At 53.7% G+C, this 21,342-nt stretch overlaps 10 protein-coding genes across 10 annotated transcripts; 6 read left to right on the top strand and 4 right to left on the bottom strand.

Moving 5' to 3' along the window:
- Positions 1-330: 330 nt before the first annotated feature.
- Positions 331-2,275, bottom strand: E0L32_011982 (uncharacterized protein; the record flags this gene model as incomplete). The annotated part of the gene is made up of 4 exons (XM_031134773.1): positions 331-938; positions 988-1,265; positions 1,329-1,559; positions 1,620-2,275. 4 exons carry the CDS (start codon positions 2,273-2,275, stop codon positions 331-333), a joined length of 1,773 nt encoding a protein of 590 aa, XP_030999630.1.
- Positions 2,276-3,114: 839 nt separating this feature from the next.
- On the top strand, positions 3,115-5,343 carry E0L32_011983 (uncharacterized protein; the record flags this gene model as incomplete). Its single annotated transcript, XM_031134774.1, has 10 exons — positions 3,115-3,168; positions 3,222-3,253; positions 3,385-3,391; positions 3,442-3,555; positions 3,611-3,685; positions 3,744-3,771; positions 3,833-4,168; positions 4,224-4,847; positions 4,911-5,047; positions 5,113-5,343. The coding sequence occupies 10 exons, from the start codon at positions 3,115-3,117 to the stop codon at positions 5,341-5,343; spliced, it is 1,638 nt and encodes a 545-aa protein (XP_030999631.1).
- Positions 5,344-5,643: 300 nt separating this feature from the next.
- E0L32_011984 (uncharacterized protein) lies at positions 5,644-7,340 on the bottom strand (the record flags this gene model as incomplete). The annotated part of the gene is made up of 4 exons (XM_031134775.1): positions 5,644-6,267; positions 6,311-6,547; positions 6,609-6,949; positions 7,013-7,340. 4 exons carry the CDS (start codon positions 7,338-7,340, stop codon positions 5,644-5,646), a joined length of 1,530 nt encoding a protein of 509 aa, XP_030999632.1.
- A 1,941-nt stretch (positions 7,341-9,281) lies between these two features.
- On the top strand, positions 9,282-10,131 carry E0L32_011985 (uncharacterized protein; the record flags this gene model as incomplete). Its single annotated transcript, XM_031134776.1, has 2 exons — positions 9,282-9,629; positions 9,688-10,131. The coding sequence occupies 2 exons, from the start codon at positions 9,282-9,284 to the stop codon at positions 10,129-10,131; spliced, it is 792 nt and encodes a 263-aa protein (XP_030999633.1).
- A 501-nt stretch (positions 10,132-10,632) lies between these two features.
- E0L32_011986 (uncharacterized protein) lies at positions 10,633-11,840 on the top strand (the record flags this gene model as incomplete). The annotated part of the gene is made up of 2 exons (XM_031134777.1): positions 10,633-10,692; positions 10,752-11,840. 2 exons carry the CDS (start codon positions 10,633-10,635, stop codon positions 11,838-11,840), a joined length of 1,149 nt encoding a protein of 382 aa, XP_030999634.1.
- A 161-nt stretch (positions 11,841-12,001) lies between these two features.
- Positions 12,002-13,347, bottom strand: E0L32_011987 (uncharacterized protein; the record flags this gene model as incomplete). The annotated part of the gene is made up of 4 exons (XM_031134778.1): positions 12,002-12,761; positions 12,828-12,939; positions 13,000-13,109; positions 13,172-13,347. 4 exons carry the CDS (start codon positions 13,345-13,347, stop codon positions 12,002-12,004), a joined length of 1,158 nt encoding a protein of 385 aa, XP_030999635.1.
- Positions 13,348-14,257: 910 nt separating this feature from the next.
- Positions 14,258-16,062, top strand: E0L32_011988 (uncharacterized protein; the record flags this gene model as incomplete). The annotated part of the gene is made up of 2 exons (XM_031134779.1): positions 14,258-15,521; positions 15,578-16,062. The coding sequence occupies 2 exons, from the start codon at positions 14,258-14,260 to the stop codon at positions 16,060-16,062; spliced, it is 1,749 nt and encodes a 582-aa protein (XP_030999636.1).
- An 836-nt stretch (positions 16,063-16,898) lies between these two features.
- E0L32_011989 (uncharacterized protein) lies at positions 16,899-17,852 on the top strand (the record flags this gene model as incomplete). Its single annotated transcript, XM_031134780.1, has 1 exon — positions 16,899-17,852. One exon carries the CDS (start codon positions 16,899-16,901, stop codon positions 17,850-17,852), a length of 954 nt encoding a protein of 317 aa, XP_030999637.1.
- Positions 17,853-18,402: 550 nt separating this feature from the next.
- Positions 18,403-18,753, top strand: E0L32_011990 (uncharacterized protein; the record flags this gene model as incomplete). The annotated part of the gene is made up of 1 exon (XM_031134782.1): positions 18,403-18,753. The coding sequence occupies one exon, from the start codon at positions 18,403-18,405 to the stop codon at positions 18,751-18,753; it is 351 nt and encodes a 116-aa protein (XP_030999638.1).
- A 215-nt stretch (positions 18,754-18,968) lies between these two features.
- E0L32_011991 (uncharacterized protein) lies at positions 18,969-20,935 on the bottom strand (the record flags this gene model as incomplete). The annotated part of the gene is made up of 5 exons (XM_031134783.1): positions 18,969-19,019; positions 19,067-19,165; positions 19,230-20,271; positions 20,358-20,530; positions 20,591-20,935. 5 exons carry the CDS (start codon positions 20,933-20,935, stop codon positions 18,969-18,971), a joined length of 1,710 nt encoding a protein of 569 aa, XP_030999639.1.
- Between the last annotated feature and the right edge of the window lie 407 nt (positions 20,936-21,342).

Genomic DNA, 21,342 nt, shown 5'->3' on the forward strand with positions numbered 1-21,342 from the left:
TCCCCCCCCCCCCCCCCCCCAATCTTCCATTCCTCTTTGCTTTGTCACTTGATTCTTGGACAAATTCTCTGGACGATGTTATGCATGCAACGGTTGGATAGACGATTCATTACCGCACGGCACGAGCGATGACTTTTTTGACTTATGATAGACTTGATAATGATATGCATGAAATGAATTCCACTCCTTACTTCTCTAATGCTGTTCATGATACTTCTAATGATCTATTATTGAGGTGTGTTGTACATAGTAGAAATCGAGTCTAATGTCCGTAGTCGTAATCCCATCTATAACTCCTACCAAGTCAAGCATTCCACAGGAATTTGCAAACTAGAGCATGTTATTGCTTGCAGAGTCCCCAAAGATCGGATCCGGGAACCACATATCCACAGACCAGCCGAACATGTTGTCAAGAAACATGATGTCGGTCGACTCGGGCGTTAGCTGGTCGACAGTGTTGTTCAGGGGCGGTTCCGGTACGTCTCCCAGCCTGGTCACCCATCCGTTCCTCAGCTTCCGGACAATGCCAGCTCCGGCGGCGAATGCGTCTCGCTCTAGTCCGTTCATGCGGATCCCAATGGCACTACCCGTTTGGTTTAGCTGGTGCTCGATGTGCCCCGAGATAGCCATGACGTCGGCCGCCCTGCGAACAGCTGCACGGTCCCATCCGGGGAGCTCTAATATCGACAGATAGAAGAGGGTAATCAGTGCAGTGGATGTCTGAGAGAAGTGGACGATGGATAGAGAAGCATAGGCAGCCGGCGGTAGGGTGACGATGATATCGAGGAACTGTTTGATGGCGATCAGGCAGGCGTAGAGGTAGTCGAGGCGCTTTGGATCCGAGTACTCTGGTGATGAGAGCGGGATCTTGAGGGCTGGTGAGAACAAAGCGAATTCGGCGTAGAATAAGTGCAATTTTATGGATTCTGGGACAAACCCTATCGGTCAGCGTGAACATCTACTTCGTTCCAGGCCAAGCTTGCGTACCTTTGGAAAGGTAGTTGTCGGGTATTCGCGTCTTGAGTTCATCCAACTGCCATTTGAAGGATGCCAGATGGAATAAGACTGGCGCTTGGGCGTTGTCAGACGAGTAAAAGTCGCGGATGTTGACCAGCCAAGACTTGTCCACGAGCATGCGGATGCGGGCCATGTGAACTAGTAAGTGATCATATTCCGTCTCTGTGCTCTCGGCAAGGATATCGAGACATTCAGAAAGGTGCGTGGTCCATCTCATCGGGTCCATCCTTCCCAAGAAATGCGCGATTCTGGTCGGGCAGTGTCACCATGTGCCAGGTCTCTCACCTAAAGAGCTTGGAAGGGGGGCTTACATTGAGCTGAGAATGTAGCAGCCGATCACGGCTCGACGTTGGCTCATCGTGCGGACCGTTGTCATTGGCGGCTTGAAATGCGGCAAGTCCTGAGGTGTCGTGTAGCTTGTGGCGTCGGCCGGGCTCTCGCGAGGAGGAGGCCTGTTCAGGCCCATTTCGGTGATCAGAGCAACTGCAAGTTGCATATACAGACAGAGGCAACTACTCATAGGCTGTGCCTGGTGTGAAACCCTACAATTTGTCAGCAATTGATCCTGCGGCGCCCGGGTGACGGCCGACAGTGGCACGCACCACATCATGTGTACCATCAATCCAAGAAGCAAGTCGAGGCTCTTGTGGCACTCCACCACCATCTGTCTGGCAGCATATTCCCGACAAAATTGGACTAATTCTCTTTGACGGGTAAGGTCTTTCGTTTGGGTCGCCTCAATGCACATCCAGAAGAAGGGAGATTCCTGCTTGAGCTGCTGAGCCGAGATGGACTCTGGGAGGTGATAAAACGGCAGATAGGGTAGTTTGTCGTCGCGGAACGACCGCAAATACTCCTCTTGCTCGTCCACCGAAGCCGCAGAGATATCAATGTCGTGGATTCTGCTCACTAACGGATTCAGCAATGGTGCCTGTTGGATAGTCGGGCCTTGGCCCAGCACCAGTGGATCGGGAGGCGTTGCCAAGGCCGTGGCGGGTGTGGCTTGATCTCCGGCCGCCGAGGACGATTGCAGCAGCGTCATTAGCCCGTCCATCTTCTGTTCCAGCCGAGCCGTTTTGGACAACGGCTTCGGCTTGCGCACTCGCACCGCCGGCCGGCAGTCCTTATTCAGCCGGTGGCATCGCTGGCAGCTGTTGCCCCCCGAGGCGCGAGGCATGCAACGAGTCTTGGCTTTTGCACACTCGGCGCAGGCATGGCCGTAGGCCGTAGACCCAATCGGTATGGCGGTGCTTTCCATGATGGCATCTCCTTCGTGGAAAGGTGTTTCCGGGCGATGCGAGTCGGGATTGCGGTCCAGGATAAATCGTGAAGGGTGGAAGGAAGACGGAGGGAAAACGACTCGGCATTCCGTTCAAAATGGACGGAATTCCGACTCGTTCCTATTCTCTGCGGCACGTACTTTTGGGTGGAGGCAGTGGAGAAATGACTCGTTCTCATACAAGAGGCCGGCTCTACCAGCACCGACTTTCGAGTACCAACACCGTACTGTCTAATGAGACGACTAACCAATGTGAAGTTGTAGCACTTTCCCTCTGTCGAAATTCATTCGAATTCTCGAGACGCACGGTATATATGCAATTTATTCAAGGATCAAGTTTGGACCCTCCGGCCAGGTGCCGTATCTCCAAAAAGGCTGAGAGTACTACCTAGAGTAGGGGATGTTACTTTTGCCTGACCGATCCTGTACCCTAGCAACAGCCACGAGCACAAGCCGAGGCGCCACGCTCGACAAGTCTCCATTTCTGGTTATGATACACTCATCGGTGCCATCTAGAAGCCAGCTGAGCCATTCATTGGGCTCCTGGGTACTGTTGATAAGACATGGATCGCTACAGATGATCTTATGGGTTCCGCTTCTCCGGGCAGTCCCGCGAGCGAGTGAGTGATGGAGGGTGAGCTTGGCGTGGGGCATGTTTGCGCCAATCCCCCGATAGCGGTTTTTTTCCCATCCCTTTCCAGACAGACCGTTACGGTTAGCAGGTCTTCATCTCAGGGAGCTGCAACCCAAAGGAGGATGAATTACAAGGAATCGCTTATTCCCTCGCCGAGTGGCTCGTCTCGTCAAGCGCAACGGTCATGGCCTCCCTGGAAGATCCTCGTCGCTTCGGCGCTGGCGACTGTGGCGTTGTGGTGCACCACTAGCTCCCGTTCCGAATCAAGAGCCCCGGTTCCTCCACCTACAGAGTCGGGATCAGGCGACTGGCGTTGGACCGATGTAAGTCCTACTTCTGCATCAGCAACTACGCCCTCAAGATGCTAAATGTTGGGTCAAACATGAGCGCAGTTCGCGCCTAGCCGATCGATAGAGTGGCATCCCTGTTATAATGGAGAGCTGGACTGTGCTAGACTCGATGTAAGCCTTGCTATCGGCATCGGCTCGTGTCACGTTGCTAACTTCCTCAGCTTCCCATGGACTGGCTTGAACCATCAGATGACGAACGAGTCATTCTTGCGCTTGCAAGGCTTCGAGCCAAGGACCGGGAAGATTATCGCGGTCCTGTCATATTTAACCCTGGGGTACTGGCTTTCTCTCACTCCTTTCGCCGAGTCTTGCACTGACAAGCTTGTCTAGGGTCCCGGAGGCTCTGGTGTATGGAGTCTTGTCGACCATGGGAAGTATATTCAATCCATTGTTGGAACAAATTTTGTGAGTTAAATTTCTGTTAGATTGGTTTCGAGTTTGACTGACCTCATTTCTCACATAGGATATCGTGACATTCGATCCTCGGGGAGGTAAGAGCTACATGCGTATTGGGTGCCTCCAATACGATTCACTAATGTGTATGGGCGATAGTTGGAGCCTCCGTTCCCCGTATCGAATGCTGGGAGACGGAGCAGGCGCGGAGTCTCTGGAATCTTCAAGCTCCGGGAACCATTGACTCACACCCGGGCGTTCTTTCCGATGTATTTGCGCGGGCATCTGCCTTTTCCCAGACGTGTGAACGCACACTTGACAAATCTGGCATTCTGCGCCATTCAGCCACAGCGTCCCATGCGGCTGATTTGCTGCAGATCACAAAAGAGTTGGGAGAAGAGAAAATCAAGTTCTGGGGATTCAGCTACGGCACCATTCTCGCCGGCGCCTTTGCCGCGATGTATCCAGAGAGGGTCGATAGGATTGTCAGCGATGGTGAGTATGACTGCTTACTTGCCGTCTTGTTGAATGGCTGACATTAGTATTCTAGGGAACGTTGACTACCGCGAGTGGTTCCTCCGGGAACACATCAACTTCCTGCAAGACACTGACAAGGTCATGGATGCCTTTTACGAGCTGTGCATAGAAGCCGGGCCGGTGCAGTGTCTAATGTACGACAAGAACCCTGTCTCCATCAGAAGGAGAATCGAGGCCATTCTCGAAGATCTACAGAAGAATCCTATCGTTGTGGCCCCCAGCGACGAGGGTCCACTCCTGCCACAGCTGATTACCTTTTCGAAGATCAAGGCTTTCATCTCCACCAGTCTTTATCGACCTTTCCACACCTTTGAGCTGCTTGCAAAAGTCCTGGCGGTGGCTGAGAAACGTGACGGGCGGGCCCTCTACGAGATCTTCAAGCCCGGCGATATGCTGTCGTTGTGTGCTGTTGAGACAGTGCCGCCGACGGTGCCGCCCGACACGCTCAACGAGGGAACAGCCGACGTCTTCTCCGCCGTCTTGTGCGCGGACACCCCGCAAATGAACGACACGCTGGACGACTTTGCCGAGTACGCGGAAGCCGTGCAGAAGATGAGCTACTCTGCGGGGGCTGTCAATGCAGTCAACCGCATGGGCTGTGTCAGCCGGCATATCCGGCCCAAGTGGCGTGTTGCTGGTCAGTCTTTGCCCGCCTGTACCCTCGTGTGTTTTGACTTCGCTGCTAACAGCGCGGTGATAGGCCCGTTCAATGCGAACACGAGCTACCCCATCTTGTTCGTCAACAACATTGCGGACAACATCACGCCTTTGATCAGTGCCCGGAATAATTCCCAATCCTTCCCGGGCTCGATTGTGCTGATTCAGAACTCCTACGGGGTAGGTCATGATGTCTTACCGCAATACCTGTCTTGAACATCAAACTGACGGCCTCTTTTTTACAGCACACTAGTCTCTCTACTCCTTCGACATGCACTGCTCGGGCAATAAGAGCCTACTTCCAAAATGGAACATTGCCGCAGTCTGACAGTGTATGTGAGCCGGATGGTAGACCATTCAGCCTCCCAGCGCCTCGCATTGTCGAAAGCCAGGGCGATGAGATCACTCTTGCAGTACAAGAACTTTCTCGCAAAGCGACATTTGAATTCCAAGCGCGTCTTCATGGCTTGCTGTGAGGGGTGAGGATTGTCTTTGCTTACTGCACTCCACTGTTCCTCGACTGCACGACGTGGATGTTATTTTGTTTGAGCGATATCTGATGTTTGCACGCTGATGATGTTTCAATGTGATTGGAATAGATCATAGCAAAGTGCTCATGAATGATGATTCAATTCAATACTTTTGGTTCTACTAATAAGTAAACCGCCATACGATGTACATATTACATTCTGACAGTGCATATCTGCCTCTCGATGGACCAGACAAAGTCAAGTCTAGCTTACGTCGCAGCTGCTTTTCGACAAGATCGGACCGCTCTACAACATGTACCGGAAACCAGACGCAACCTGTGCCGCCGTAGGCCCGTGCTTCCCTCCGTCCTCGCCACGATCGAGCTTGGCGTTCTGGCGGCGCAGGTAGATCCTCGCGGCGACGGCGAAGACAATGGCCAGGCCGGTGGCGACGACGTTGACGATGAAGGCCGTCAGGTAGCGTGGCGAGCTGTAGTAGAGGTAGCTGCACCAGATGTTGGGCGTGTTGCAGACGGCGTTGATGAAGGCGATGGCGCTGGCGCGCTTGGCGGCCGGCTGCGAGAGGGAGCCCGTGATCCAGGACAGGGTCACGATGGTGGACGCGTAGAAGGACGCGGGCAGCAGCATGATGGCGACGTAGCGGGCGGCGATGTTGAGCGTCGAGACGGCGATGACGTTGGCGGCCAGGGTGATGCAGAGCGGCGCGACGACGTGGATGGAGCGCTCGCGCGTGTGGTCCGAGTGGAAGCCGTTGGCGAGCATGCAGATGACGCACAGCAGGAAGGGCGGCGCCGTCAGCAGGTAGGTCATGTTGCGGCTGTAGCCCAGGCCGCCGACCACGCTGGGGAAGAAGTTGGAGACGGCGCCGACGATGTAAGTCTGTTGTGATGCTGTGGTCAACGAGTTGCCCTGTGGTTTCAATGCTAGATGAAGAGGGCGGAGCAAGACTTACGCAATAGAGAACGCCAATGAAGAGCCAGGTCTTGATATCCTTGACTGCCATCACCAAGCCTTGCATCGGGGTGATCTCGCGCGAGTCATCGGACTGGCCCAGGTCGACGGCGTAGTTCCATTGGACCCAGTCGCACTCGATCTTGGAGAGCCCGAGAATCTTCTTGTTCGAATTGGGGAGGATGAGCGCGAAGATGGCGGCAAGACCGACGGTGGCAACGCCCTCGACAAGGAACAGCTGGTAAGGAGTCAGAAACCGGTGATCACATACTCCACGCGGGCATAGGGAAGATACATACCCATCGCCATCCCGCGATTCCATGAGCGCCATCAAGCTTCAGGATACCAATAGCGAACAGGCCACCAAAGGCATTGCCCAGCTGGGATCCGCTGAAGAGGATAGCCATGCGGAGAGCAAACTGCTTGCGGTTGTAGAAAAGGGAGAGGAAGTAAATGGCGCCGGGGAAGAACACAGCTTCGACGGCTCCCAGGAAGATACGGGCAACAATGAGTCCGGCAAAGTTGTGGACGGAGGCCATGACTGCCGAGATGCCTCCCCAAAGAGCCATGCTGAGACAGATGTAAATGCCAGGCCATTGGATTCTGCTCGCAATCATGTTCGACGGTACTTGGAACAAGACTGTGCAGCACTGTTAGTGAGGCTGAGCGGTGGGATGGGTGATGGGTTTCGAAGATAACATACTGTAACTGCAGAACAGAATGCTCACAGCAGTCTGGTAGTCAACGGGAGACATATGCAGGTCCTTTTCAATGCCAGCAAGCTTGGCACTGGCGATGTTTTGGCGATCAAGGTAGTTCAAGATGTACATGATGACGAGGACTGGCATGATTACCATGTCCATCTTGAAGGTGGCTCGCTTGCCGAGCTTTGCTCGTTCATCGTCTGAGAGAACAGCCAGATCTTCGGGCATCATCGTGCCGCTAATCTCGCTCTTGTCGACATGCTGGATGTTCTCGGCTCTCTCCGAGGTCGAATCCGCCGCCTTGATGTCGTTGTTGGAGGCGGACATGGCCACACCACCCTACGGCAAGAGAAGTATTTGGTAGAAAGATAGTTGAAGAAAAGGGTTGACTTGATGCACCAAGATGATTATTGCATCTGTTTCGACGAAAGCCCCTTCTGCTGGTAGGATTCGGGAGCGTGGGGATGTCTATTTTATGCCTGAAACTCCAACCCCGGAGAACGCATCCTGAAAGTGTGGCACATGACTCACTAGCGAGCAATAACTAGTAGGGCCATAAGGAATACTCCAGTTTGTCTTACGGGGTACTCTACTGATCCCTCAGGATTCACGGCGCCATTCCGGGCCTAACATCCAAGTTCCAAACTATGTGGGGAAGGTCGTTGACCGCTCCATCAGGGGGATGGAAGACGACCCCCACGCACGCATCCCCATACTCTACGTATTTACGAGCAGGCCTAGTCAGAATTCCCCAGCCTGTTCCCTTTCTCAGGCTTCGTGGGGGTCAACGACTTGACGAACGTGGCCCAGCGCTGGAATCAGAAAAGGGAAGTTGAGTGGATCCGGAGCCAGTAGCGTGGCCTCCCATCAGGAAGGCATGGCATCACTCGAGACCAATATGGAAATACGAGAAGGGCCCTTTTGTCTCTGGAGTGCCACTAAGTGCTGTATGCAATGTCACTACCACAAAAGATTGACAGCCATTGTGTCGTTTCAGCTGCGTTGTGATGGTCTAAGACGCACAATTGGCTACGGCATTCTGTGAAAACGAGGCACCTAGCCACAGATCACGTACAAAGAAAACGCAATCTCCGGATGACCCAGAAGGGAGGCACCACGGGCCAAGCAGACAGAACTAGTATGTAGATAGGGGCTGGACCAGCTGTTCAGTCTCTAGTCGCGCTCGATGACTTCTGATGGGCTGATTCCCCTACCCATGTACTGAGATGGGCCACCTCCTGATCAGAGCCATCAGTCAGCCTCGTACTAGCAGAAGCTTAGCAAGTATACTTCATTCAGCTCATTTGGTCACATAGCAGGCCTCAAGGCCCTACTTATCATCTAATTGGGATCTCGTGTTATAGAGACACACCTTGATTTTCGCACGCTATGATCCCTGTGCTTGTGGATGCCCGTAGGGCGCTCGAGGCCAGTGGAATCGAAGTTTCAAAGTAAGTTCATCTTTCCCAATATTCTAGATGTGCATCATCAGCTAGTGTAGGGTCTCCATCGTCCAAAGTGACACGGAATCGTATTTTCCCACCAGTGGCATGAGATGCAAGACCTGGACGAGACCTGCTTTGTGGGTCGAAGATTGGAAGTAAGAACATTATGTCGAATGTTCTTTGCGTCGCCTAGTCGAAATCGCAACGTGGGTGCGCCAGGCGTCCACCTGGACTTGGCTTTCGGACCTGATCAGATGATTCAACCATGCACAAGCATATAGGCGTTAGGTTATGCTGTTTCGCAGAAGGCCAGCAGGGAGGTTACATTCTTAGGATAGGACAACCGTCCGCCAGATTTCAAAGTCTGTCTTTGCTCTGGAAAGCGCTGTTATGCCTCCTGAGATTGCATTGTCGTGATGCCGTCGGTCATATTCCCGAAAAAGGAGATTCTCGGAAGTCTCCGGCTCATGCAGGAGACACACTACTGTGGCTTGCATTTATGCAGGACGAATGCCGGCGGCTCTAGGGCTGGAGACTCCCTTGGCGTGGGGGTCACAACGACATACAACCTTCCTCTCAAGTTGGCCTACGCTAGTTACCTAACTTACCCCGACCAAGTCTCTACTCCACAGCACCAAGTTCCGTGCGTGGCCATGATTCGTGTTTGCCGGCCAGCCGGCCGACGAGTTCGGACTATGAAGCGAAGCCAATATCTCCTTTCTGGGTCAATCAAATACGCAAAAGACTCAAACATCCAACCCGGCCCAGTGTCCCATTCATTCCCGCTGAACTCACCACACGCTCAGGGGAAACACAGATCCCAATGGCACCAACTTACCTGGAAAAGCTCTTCTCGCTCGAGGGCCACCTCGCCGTTGTCACGGGTGGCACGCGCGGCATTGGCCAGTCCATGGCTCTGGCCCTTGCTAGCGCGGGCTCCGACATAATCCTCGTCCAGCGAAACGAGAGCAACCTGGACACCAAGCAGAAGATCGAGGCGCTCGGCCGAAAGGCGTTTGTCTACACGGCTGATCTCGCCGACCAAGACAGCGTGTCTGCCTTGACCGCGAAAGTGCTCGGGGACGGCCATGATGTGGACATTCTCGTGACTTGCGCCGGGATCCAGAGGCGGCACCCCGCTCACGAATTCCCGATGGAGGACTGGGACGAGGTAAGTTTCGTGCCCTTTTTCTTACACATTCCTGTTTGCTCACCGTGCTACGATGCAGGTCCTGCAGGTCAATCTCCGGACCGTCTGGACTCTGTGCCGCGACTTTGGCGCATACATGCGCAAGCGGACGCCCGACGCCACTGGCCGCAGGGGAGCCATCATCAACGTGGCCAGTCTGGTCTCGTTCCAGGGCGGCCTCAACGTGCCGGCGTACGCGTCGGCCAAGGGCGGCGTTGCCCAGCTGACCAAGTCCCTGAGCAACCAGTGGGCGGCCGACGGAATCAACGTTAACGCCATTGCGCCGGGCTACATCGCCACGGACATGAACGAGGCCCTCATCAAGGACGAGAAGCGGGCTGCTAGCATCCTCGAGCGGATCCCGATGGGCAGATGGGGCGCCTCGGAGGACTTTGAGGGAGCGACTGTGTTCTTGGCTGGGGCAGCCTGCCGTTACGTCAGTGGAGAGATTGTCACGGTTGATGGTGGCTGGATGGGCCGGTAGAACCAGTAATTTAGTCAAAAGAAACTACCTTACCGCGCTTGCAAAGCCTGTCCCAAGCTCCTTGCACAAAAACGGTACTTCCCTCCAATGTATCAACGTTCTTTCGAGTAAGCAATAGCGTGGGGGTCGCTTCTGCTGTGGAGGGGCCGGGGATCCTCCTTCATCCGCTCCTCCATCGGCTCCACGATTGTGGCCTCTAGCTTCGAGGCCGGCGAGGGACAGACCTCTCCAGAAGAAGGACTGGTGTCAGCGTGGGGGTCACTTGAATCCAGGATCACGATCCAGTACCTTCTCCTACGGAAGTCAACAAGCGGTAGAATGCCACCGCAATCGGAGTCAGATCGAACTTCACCGGGGACTTCTGTCAGTTCCCTCGAATCCGGACTCTCATCACGAACTAGTGCTGGATCAGTCAGTGTATGCTTGACATTCCCGCTTCCCTGGGAGGATTTGATGCTTGTACACACACATACCTATCCCTGTCGAGTCAAATCACTCAAGATGGCATCATCAACTAGCATCTCTGCCTCTGTTCTCCATGGCGTCAGAGACCTGAGAACTGTATGTGAAAAACCACCGCGCCGCTCTGAGGACCACAAGCTAATGAGAAAGCAATACAGGAGAGACGGTCGCTCGCTGACCCAGCGGAGGGCGAGCTACAGGTCTCAGTCCGCCGCACAGGTATCTGTGGTTCAGATCAGCACTACTACAATCATTATCGCAATGGCGATATCCTGATCCGAGAGCCCATGACCCTTGGCCACGAGTCATCAGGTGTCGTGGAAGCTGTCGGCGCCGGTGTGGCTGGCTTCAGTCCCGGCGACCGAGTCGCCTTGGAGGTGGGCATCCCGTGCGATTCTTGCCGCCTCTGCGAGGCTGGACGGTACAACATCTGCGCGGACATGCGCTTCCGGAGTTCAGCCAAGTCTTTCCCTCATTTCCAGGGCACTCTGCAGGAGCGCATCAATCACCCTGCGAAATGGTGCCACAAGCTCCCCGAGTCCGTCTCCCTAGACGAGGGTGCCCTGCTTGAGCCCCTCAGCGTGGCCATCCACGCAGTGCGCCGCGCCAAGCTAGAGAAGGGAGCCAATGTGCTTGTCCTCGGTGCCGGCGCGGTCGGCCTCCTGACGGCCGCGATGCTGCGCACTGCAGAAGTCGCGAGCATCACAGTCGCCGACGTGGCCGGCAGTCGCGTCGAGTTCGCAAAGGCACATGGCTTTGCGGACGTGGGCGTGGAAGTGCCCCGGACCGCGCCGCGAGAGACTGCACCGACAATCGAGGACAAGCTCGCCAGTGCGAAGGAGACTGCGGCTTTCCTGATGAAAGCTGCCAGTGGGGGTGAGGGAAAGCAGTTCGATGCCGTGTTTGAGTGCACGGGCGTCGAGGCGTGCGTGCAGGCCGGTATTTACGCAACAGCGGCTGGCGGGAAGGTGCTGCTCATTGGGATGGGCACTCCCATCCAGACTCTACCCGTGTCAGCTGCTGCGCTACGCGAAGTCGACTTGATTGGCGTGTTCAGGTACTCCAATACGTATGCATACGGTATTGAGGTCCTGGCAGACAAGGCCAAGTACAAACTTCCGGACGTTGCGAAGCTGGCGACACATCGGGTCGCGGGGTTAGATCGGGTTACAGATGCCTTCACATTGGCTGGCAAGCCGGCAGACGATGAAGGGAACCTGGTGATCAAGGTACTGATAGAAACATAAAGTAGTCAATGAATTCAATGTATCATTTCTAAAAATTTCTTCATCATTTCGAAACATCGTGATCTACTTAACAATCGTGATCCAATGCTCGTGCAGACACGCCAACTTTAGAAAGTCGACTTGATTACTTTTATCCCATCTATTATCATCTTGTCCACTGATTACCATTCCCGAATGCTACCGTCAGGGCCATGGAACACCTTGCACTGCCACGGCTTGGTGTCTTTGGCGATGGCTCTGACCTTCTCCTCATCAATGTCTATGCCAAGTCCGTACTTCGTCGGCGCCTTGATGAACCCGCCCTCACCGATAGCGAAGACCTCCGGATCTTTTAGGTACGTCAGGAGGTCGATGTCGTCACCAGCCTCCGTGTTGTAGTGCATTCCCAAGCTCATCTCCAGGATGGTGAAGTTGGGAGAGGTCAGTCCAATATGCAGGGAGGCCGCAAAGGCGACGGGGCCCAGCGGGCAGTGTGGCGCAATGGCAACATCGTAAGCCTCGGCCATCTGGGCGATCCGCTTCGTCTCGCTAATGCCACCAGCGTGAGCGATATCCGGCTGAAGGATATCAACACTAGCATCTTCGAGGAATCTCTTGATGTCCCAGCGAGTGTAGAGACGCTCTCCAAATGCGATGGGGATGGTGGTGCGGTCTGCAAGCTGCTTGATAGCCTCTGGATGCTCGCATAGCAGCGGCTCTTCGATGAAGAGAGGGCGGTGCGGCTCCAGCGCCGCAGCTAATTGCTTGGCCATGCCCTTGTGAAGACGGCCGTGGAAGTCTAGACCGACATCCAGGCCCAATGCTTTGACCTCCTTGATGCGCTCAACTGTCGCGTCAAGCTTGGAAGGTGAATCGATCCAGTTGAGGTCTTCGGTGGCGTTCATCTTGACATGTTTCAGACCCTGAGCAACACGGGCTTTGCTGAATCTTAAGCGTTAGCATCATCTGTTCCGAAATGGAGAGAACTGATACTGGAAAGATACTTACGCCGCTCGCTCAACATCTGCCGGCCGGTCGCCACCAATCCAGCAGTAGACCTGGACTTTACTACGAACTTTTCCTCCGAGCAGCTCATAGACAGGCATCTTGAACACCTTTCCTACACGAAACATCTTGATGAGTATTTGTCTGCGCAATATTGGGAATGCGTTTGGCGTACCTTTCAAGTCCCACAAGGCAATGTCAATGCCGGATAACGCGGACATAAAGACAGGGCCTCCGCGATAGAAGCCATGCCTCCAAAATGTCTGCCAGATGTTCTCGATCTCACTGCGGCCATGGTTAGCTTGGTCAAGACTTTCACCAAACATTGAAAAAAAAAAGACACTGACTTTGCCTCCATGCCCACGATACGAACAATCATCTCCTCTAAACATCCTTCCACAGCAAGATCATGGCCCTCGAGCGTTGCTTCTCCCCAGCCGTACTCGCCGTTCTCGTCGGTGATCTTGACCATCAGCCATCTTGGCTTCACACGAAAATACTCGACGGTCTTGATTTTCCCCATGATGTTAATTGTAGGAGGTGTGTTGTTAATGCGTCTTGTTGGTTCAAACTGTTAGGCCAAAACGCCAATGCAAGTCGGGTTCTAGGGATCTTCAAGATCTTGATGGAAACAATGTAAGATGATCATGGCCATCCTTTCTGGGTCGGCATCAATGACTCGCTCTGCAATTGCGTCCGTATTCGGATCCCCGTACTCCACAAACGGACCCTACGCTAATGACCAAACCCGGACTTGGGGTCGTCAGATGCTTCGCATTATGACCCCCACGCTAGCAACCCAGGGCAACATCGCCCAGAGTTGTTCGAGACGCCGGCCCTGTTTAGGTCTTACTTCCCCACAATGTCCCATCCGTCGGCTAGTTCGAGCTGCAGGGATGCTGACCATGTCGGGAAATTCCTCACGCGGAGACTTCCCTCATCTCTTGCGAGAAGAGAGTGACCCCCACGCTGGGATGAGCCTCATCATGCTCGATGCGATATGTTGAAGACGGGCTAGACACCGTGATGTATCTTCATCTGAAAGCTAGTGTCCAAATCGAGCCTTTTCTAGATAGACCTCTTGGCAATCAGCTGCCTCCGATCTCACATTGAGACCCCCCGGGTAGCTACATCCTTTCGAGACCTCATTGAGTCAGCATTAACTCGTGAACCCACAGGTTCGATCTCCCCAGAAAGGCTAGCACCATGTGCGACCGACCTGAACAAAGATGTGACCCCCACGCTCAGTCGCTCAGGCTGTCGCACATGAAGCCTAGTTGGAGACTGATGAGAGCATCGTGGAACGCCGTGACCGGTTTCCTTCAGTTGTGCATCCCTATCCCCGCCGCCGTTCGCCTTTGCAAGTTTAAACCTCCAAGCAGCTTCAAGTTGAGATTTGATGAGCAGTCCTTACTTCACAATCGATCCTCAAGATGTCCACGAGACACTTTGTCAATGACCCGACCAAGCTGGTTGGCGACGCCCTGCACAGCTTGACCCTCGTCAACCCGCATGTTGCCCTTGACGAGGAACACAAGATCATCTACCGCCGGCCCAACGATGCTCCCACTCAAGTTTCCATCTTGTCTGGAGGAGGCTCGGGTCACGAGCCCTCCTTCGCTGGCATGGTCGGGCCCGGCATGCTCTCGGCGGCCGTTGCTGGTACCATCTTTGCCAGCCCGTCGGCAACTCAGGTCCGAGCCGGCATCACCTCCCGCGTTGACGTCGACAAGGGAGTACTGGTCGTGGTGATGAACTACACCGGCGACGTCCTGAGCTTCGGCATGGCCGTCGAGAAGGCCAGGGCAGCTGGCATCGACGCGCAGATGGTCGTTGTCGGCGACGACGTCGGCGTCGGCCGAGCCAAGGGCGGCAAGGTCGGACGGCGCGGCATCGCCGGCACCGTCCTCGTGCTCAAGATTGCCGGCGCGCTGGCGGCGCTGGGCCGGTCACTTGACGCCGTTGCTTCTGCCGCCCGCCTGGCGGCCGAGAACCTGGTCAGTGTGGGCGCGAGCCTCGACCACGTACATGTTCCTGGGCGGGCCATCAGCACCGAGGACGCCTTGCAAGACGGCGAGGTAGAGATCGGCATGGGAATCCACAATGAGATCGGTTCCGGACGAGACAAGATCGCTCTCTCTGAACTCGTCAGCCGAATGCTCGCCCAGCTGCTCGATCAGTCCGACAAAGACCGTGCCTTTGTTCGTTTTGACTCCAAGCAAGTTGTGCTTTTGATCAACAACCTTGGTGGCGTCAGCATTTTGGAGATGGGAGCGATCACCACAGAGGTTGTAACGCAGCTAGGATCTGGCTACAATATCAAGCCAGCCAGAGTCTTGAGTGGCATGTTCATGACAAGCCTCAATGGCCTTGGCTTCAGTATCAGTCTGTTAAATGCGGTGGACACCGATGGCATCAGCATGATCAGCCTTCTCGACGCCCCGAGCGAGGTCCCTGGGTGGGCTGCTCCGATACAAAGCGTAACGTGGGAGGCCAGGAACACACAAGTCCGGGCTGGCTCCTCGCAGTTTGATCAAAGGAAAAAGCCATCTGGCCAGACCATGGATGCTTCTACAGAAAAGTCTGCTTTGACAACCGCATTGCAGCGTGTAATAGCTGCTGAAGCCGAGGTCACGAAATACGACACTGTTGTGGGCGATGGTGATTGTGGTATTGGGTTGAAGAGGGGAGCTGAAGGTAACGCATACAATCCCTTGCCTATTGTGCTATGATTGCTGACCTCAGTTGACTAGCCGTCCTCAAACATGTCCAGCAAGCCGGAGTTACAGGTGACATCCTCAGCGATCTAGCAGACATCGTGTCCGTTGTGGAAAACAACATGGACGGTACCTCGGGGGCTCTATATGCCATCTTTTTGAATGCTCTCGTCCACGCCTTGCAATCCCTGGAGTCGGGTGCTCTTACGCGCCGAAAGTGGGCTGCCGCTTTGAAGAAGAGTTGTGATGCTCTGTCAAAGTACACTCCTGCACGCCCTGGAGATCGAACCTTGATAGACGCCTTGTACCCTTTTGTTGAGATACTGGAAAAGACTGGCAGTTTGAAGGAGGCTGCCCTGGCAGCTAGGAAAGCGGCAATAGAGACTCAAGGCATGCACGCGAGTCTTGGTCGGTCTGTGTATGTTGGAGGAACAGGGTTCACAAAGGTCCCCGATCCAGGTGCCTGGGGTCTTTCCTGTTTCTTCCTGGGGCTTGCAGGCCTGGAGCCGACGGCCGAGTGATGGAGGCCAATTGGAATGAGTATGTATCGCGAGTAGACAGGGTTTAGAGCCAAATGACACACTTTTACGTTAACTCAGTTCACCAGTACAACCCAACCAAAGTTAGTTTTGACATGGCGCAATGCCAATTCTGATGCTCCCTTCCCAACAGAGTATTCGATCAGGACATGGAGAGAGGAGCGGAGAGATACCGAAGAGTGACAACAGAGGTACCTACAGCTTCCCCGACGGAGTTCGTTTGTGGCATAACTCCAGCAGGGACCAGCCGGGGCACCTCCGACTTGCTTCTCCACATTTTCAATAATTCCTCGAAGGAGTAAAGCAGTCCACTTAGTGTAGTCGGGAGCAAACACGATGCGGAGCTCCAGGCTCTCCATGACTAGCGTGGGGGTCATAGAGTCGTGGATGAATCTTTTCCCTATGCCCCCTCCTTTAAGTCCCTACGGGGAAATTCGGGCATTCTGGGGTTTCTTGACACACAAACACGCTTCAAGTGGAGAAAGAGCATGTTATGACCGAGCAAGTAAGAAATTAGGCCATCTCTCCATGTACTCGCTCTGCTTGTACCTGGGGTCACCAAGCGTGGGGGTCGTCATAGGACAACAACCTGGAGCCAATCCACTTGGTGACTGGCTTGCACCTCCCTGAGAAAACAGACAAGATGCGACACAGCCCGAGGGAAGGTGTTTGCGGAGCAAACTTTGTAGAACGTGTTTGGCTCGAGTGTAGCCATCTCCACGCAGCCACCTACCTCCTCCATTTCTCTTCCACTTCCGACATCCTCTCCTCTCTTCCCTTGAGTCTAGTCAAAGTTCTCACACCACTCTCTCGTCATAATGATCTCCAAGACGACTAATGGTCAGCCTGAAGCGCTGGGCGTAGGCCTCTACGTACCGACGGTTGCCTTCTTCAACTCTGCTGACGAGATCGACGTCGAAACGACCATCTCCCATGCAGCCTCCCTCCTCCAAGCCGGAGTTGCTGGCATTGTCACGCACGGCTCCAACGGCGAGGCCGTTCACCTCGACCACGCTGAGCGTCAAGTTGTCAACAAGGCCACTCGCAAAGCCTTGGATGACGCTGGCAAGTCGCACCTGCCGCTGATTGTCGGATGCGGCGCTCAGTCTACGCGAGAGACGATCCAGCTGTGCAAGGAGGCCGCCGAGTCAGGAGGCACCCACACCCTGATTCTCCCCCCGGCGTACTATGGCGGTCTCGTGACGACGGAGTTGATCAAGCAGCATTTCATCACGGTTGCCGACGCCAGCCCCATACCAATCCTCATCTACAACTTCCCTGGTGCCACTTCTGGCCTCGACCTGAGCTCCGACACCATTATCGAGCTCTCACAACACCCCAATATTGTTGGCGTCAAGCTGACCTGCGGCAACACGGGCAAGTTGGCAAGGGTCATCGCTGGTACAGCTGGCACCTCGTTCCGGACGTTTGGCGGAAGCTGTGACTTCACCATTCAGACACTGGCCGCTGGCGGACATGGTGTGATCGCGGGCACGGGTAATCTTGCCCCGAGAGCTTGCATCCAGCTGTTCCAGACTTGGGAGCAGGGCAAGCTGGCGGAGGCAGCTCGCCTACAGGGTGTCGTCGCTGAAGGAGATTGGGCGGCTATTCAAGGTGGTTTCGTGGCGGTCAAGTCTGCGTTACAGAGATACCGAGGCTACGGAGGACTACCCCGGAGACCCTGTGCGCCACTGGAGGGCAAGGCTCTGGAGGCCCAGTTGAATGGCTTTGCTGAGTTGATGGCATACGAGAAGAAGCTTTCAGCACAGTAGAGTAGTGGTGCTGTACTATGATTCGTGAGGGGCTTTTTTTGGTTTGGCATTGGTACATAGTTACGAGCTTAGTATCAGAAATTTCAGTCCTTGGTCTTCGACCGTCAGCCTGGGTGAAGCTTTCCTAACCAATTACCGTGTTTATTCTTCCTTTGTCTTTTCTGTGAGGACTTCACAACACCAACTGGCTGTAAAGAGTTCCCCAAGTCTTCATAAAGTGCACCGGAAATTACCCCGGATGAAACATCGGAGAGGGTTTCCCGGGAAAAACGAAGTTGGTAGGCACCACATTACTCGACGACCCCCACGCCAATGCAGAAAGGGGGTACTAAGAGGCGAATGATGCAGCGTTAAAGCATGAGATTCCAAGGAGAGTCTAGCTCATCAGAACCTTTAAGTGGGCAGCCATCCTTGTAAATATGACTTCCGCATATATCAATGAATTGCCCCCTTCTTCACATCTTTTGTCCCTTTAGCAGGTGGGATAGCCCCATCCAAAATGCCTTGACAATAGCTTTTACCCATATGCCCACCTCTGTCAGCTACGACTATGGCAAAGACCGCAAATCAGCGAGGTTCACGATACAGCATTCTCATAGACGAGACTGCTAAGCAGCTCATTCAGAAAGCTATCAAACAGCTCAAAAGCCTTGACAAGAACGGAAGGCTCGAAGACGCAGCGAAAGAAACGAGGGATGACCTCGTGACCGTCTTGAAAGACCTGCATACCGCCATATATAATCACAGTGCCAGCACTGACGCAACATACGAATCGGCGGCTGGTCTTTTCGAAGAGCTCCAAGGATGGGCACCTGACAAAGCTCCTGAAGTTCAGGATGCCATGGATGGTCTGGCTGTTACGATGAACCTGCGAGCTAGGCAGCTGATGGCCAAGAATTAAACAAGTGAATTCACTACAATGGTATTGACATGTATGAGCTAGTGAAAAGAGAAAGGAGGAAGGGAAAGGATAGCTGGGTAGAGGTTTCTGGCATAACTGAGCGCAGGAACATGGCTTTTACAAAGTAAGCTCCTGTTACACGTTAGGCTTTCGGGGAAGAAAGTAAACAAATGAATTACCCGCAATTTGTTGTTGTGATTCCTTGAATCAAATGATTAGACGTCATGGGTTGCGTTCTTGCTTTGGTGTCGGATGCGGCCCCCATACTGGTAACAGTTAATCTTGTGCAAAAGAGGGCATCCGAAGAACTCACATAATATAGAATAAATGGTATGGGAATGAAGAGAATTGCCAGGCCGCCCAGCAAAGAGTTTCCAGGGCCGATACCGAGATTGCGGAACAATGCTCGAGCCTACAGTTCAGGGGTCAGACAATAACAACTTCCACCGAAGCCACCAGCATGGTCAGCCACTTACAAAGAGCGGGAATACAGTTCCACTGGCTGCTCTGAAAAGAGTGTTGCCTGCAAGCACGGAAGCGGCATATTGAGGGTATGCCATCCCCAGATAAGTGAGGATAGGCATAAACAGCGTGACAATGCTGACAGTGAACGATCCTGAGCCAACAATCGGCACAATCCAGTGGATGGAACTTCTTGAGGTCCAACCGTACCAGAACAAGCATATCGGGAGAGCAAATGCGCCGAAGAATGTCGGAGGTAATATGACCTCGGGATAGATCGGCGGCTGTTGGAAACTAGGAATGAGACGTTTCTTGATCCAACAGAGGTAGCAAGGGACGGTGACGAAGCCCCCGACGCATATGCCGAGAAACACCAAACCTTGCCGGCCGATGTCGAAACCATAGATATCTCCAAATACAATCGGAAAGGATTCGAACCAGATGTACAGAATACCATATAACAGCGCACTGTAAAGATCCACGAAGAAGACCACAGGCTCAGAGAAAGTGAGAGTGAAGGCTCTACCCAGCATCGTCAGGTGGTCTCTGAATGTCACTTCCGCAGCGTTCATCTCGGACTGGCTTCTGAGGTTGGCTTTTCCTGTTGCCTTTCGCAATCTTTTCGCTCTCCTGTACAGAATGTTGGCGGAGTTGGTCTCGGGCATGGCAACAAATAACACGGTCAGCACAACGGTGCAAAGCCATGTGAGTATCCATATGGTCCAACGCCATCCTTTGGCCTGGGCTGCGAAGCCGCCGACCAGGGGTCCCATGACCGGCCCCAAGATGCCCACCGAACCGTATATGCCCATCCAAAAGGCCACCTCTTGGGGTGGGTACATGTCGATGATTGTCGCACCGCCGGTAGCAAGGACTGGACCGCCAAAGAATCCCGTCAGAAATCGGAAAATTGCTAGCATTGGCATGTTGACGGCGTACCCGGTAGGAAGCTGAAGTAAGACGAAAGCGAAGAGTGTCCAGAAGTAGATCCTGCTACGTCCGATTCTTGGAACTTCAGACATCGGCGAGAAGAGCATTGGGCCAAGGCCATATCCACTAGATCAGAGGTTGATACATATTAGTCTATCGTTCAGTCTTTTCTGCGATCAACGGCGACGATGGGGTGAGACTAAGTGACATACAGCACGAAGAGCGACAGCCCTAGGGTGGCCACAACCTCGGTCGTATGGAATTCTTCCATAACACTCAGTTCTCCAGGAGCGTATATAGAGCTCCCAATGTAGATACCGAAGTTGAGAATGCATATTTGGAAAAAGACTCCAAATTTGCGGCCTCTGGACCAGTTCTGGGGGTCCTGGCATAATTAATTAGCTATGTTGAGAACTTAGTCTTGTCGGTCTTTGTGTAGCTGTACCTCCGGGTCCGTATTTCCATACCAGTCCACCAAGATTATACTATTGTCTGGGCCTATTTCTGCTTTCACGGGGGAGCGTCGTTGGGTTGGCCTCGGTGGAAAGGAATCTAAATCGTTTTCTTTCTCGCCACGGGCTTGTTCTTGGTTGTTCTGGTTGGTCTGTGTCTCATCGTTGGGCTCTTGGGCTGAATCAGAATGGTCGGAAACCGGTATAGTTGGCGTCGGATGAGTAATAGACTGCTTCCATAAACCGGGATCTTTCTCGTCTGGGAATTGTAGCAGCTGTTTCCCAGAGCATAGTCGGACTAGTTGGCCAAGAACGGTGTCTCGGACATGCACGCTCATCGCGATTGAGAGATATTTCGAAGGTGTAGTAGCTTTTTCATGACCATAAAAGACATTTCATGATTCGGAATCTTTTCAATGAACAGTTTTATTTTGTTTCTGGTTCTCAGTGTGTCGCGTTGATCCCGTATCATCAAGCGGATTTAACGGACTTGTGCTAAAACCAGACTACAACCGGCGTTTCTGGTGTCAGAAAAACTCCGGAGCATTGCACCTTCGCTGTGAACCACTACTATGTGAGCCACTGCTATGAATAGGAATGATGCTCAATAGGGCAATAGGGCGTTCGCATGCTTATTGACCAGGGTCTAGTACGCGAACTCATGGACAGCCTTGCGGGCGGCACCTCCGACCGGAGAATATCTCATTCCTGTGCTGAGCCTTATCCCCGGAACCAGGCAAACCAA

The sequence above is a fragment of the Thyridium curvatum genome, assembly GCF_004353045.1.
Source record: "Thyridium curvatum strain D216 chromosome Unknown NODE_129_length_63301_cov_79.645060, whole genome shotgun sequence".
Lineage (NCBI taxonomy): Eukaryota > Fungi > Ascomycota > Sordariomycetes > Thyridiales > Thyridiaceae > Thyridium > Thyridium curvatum.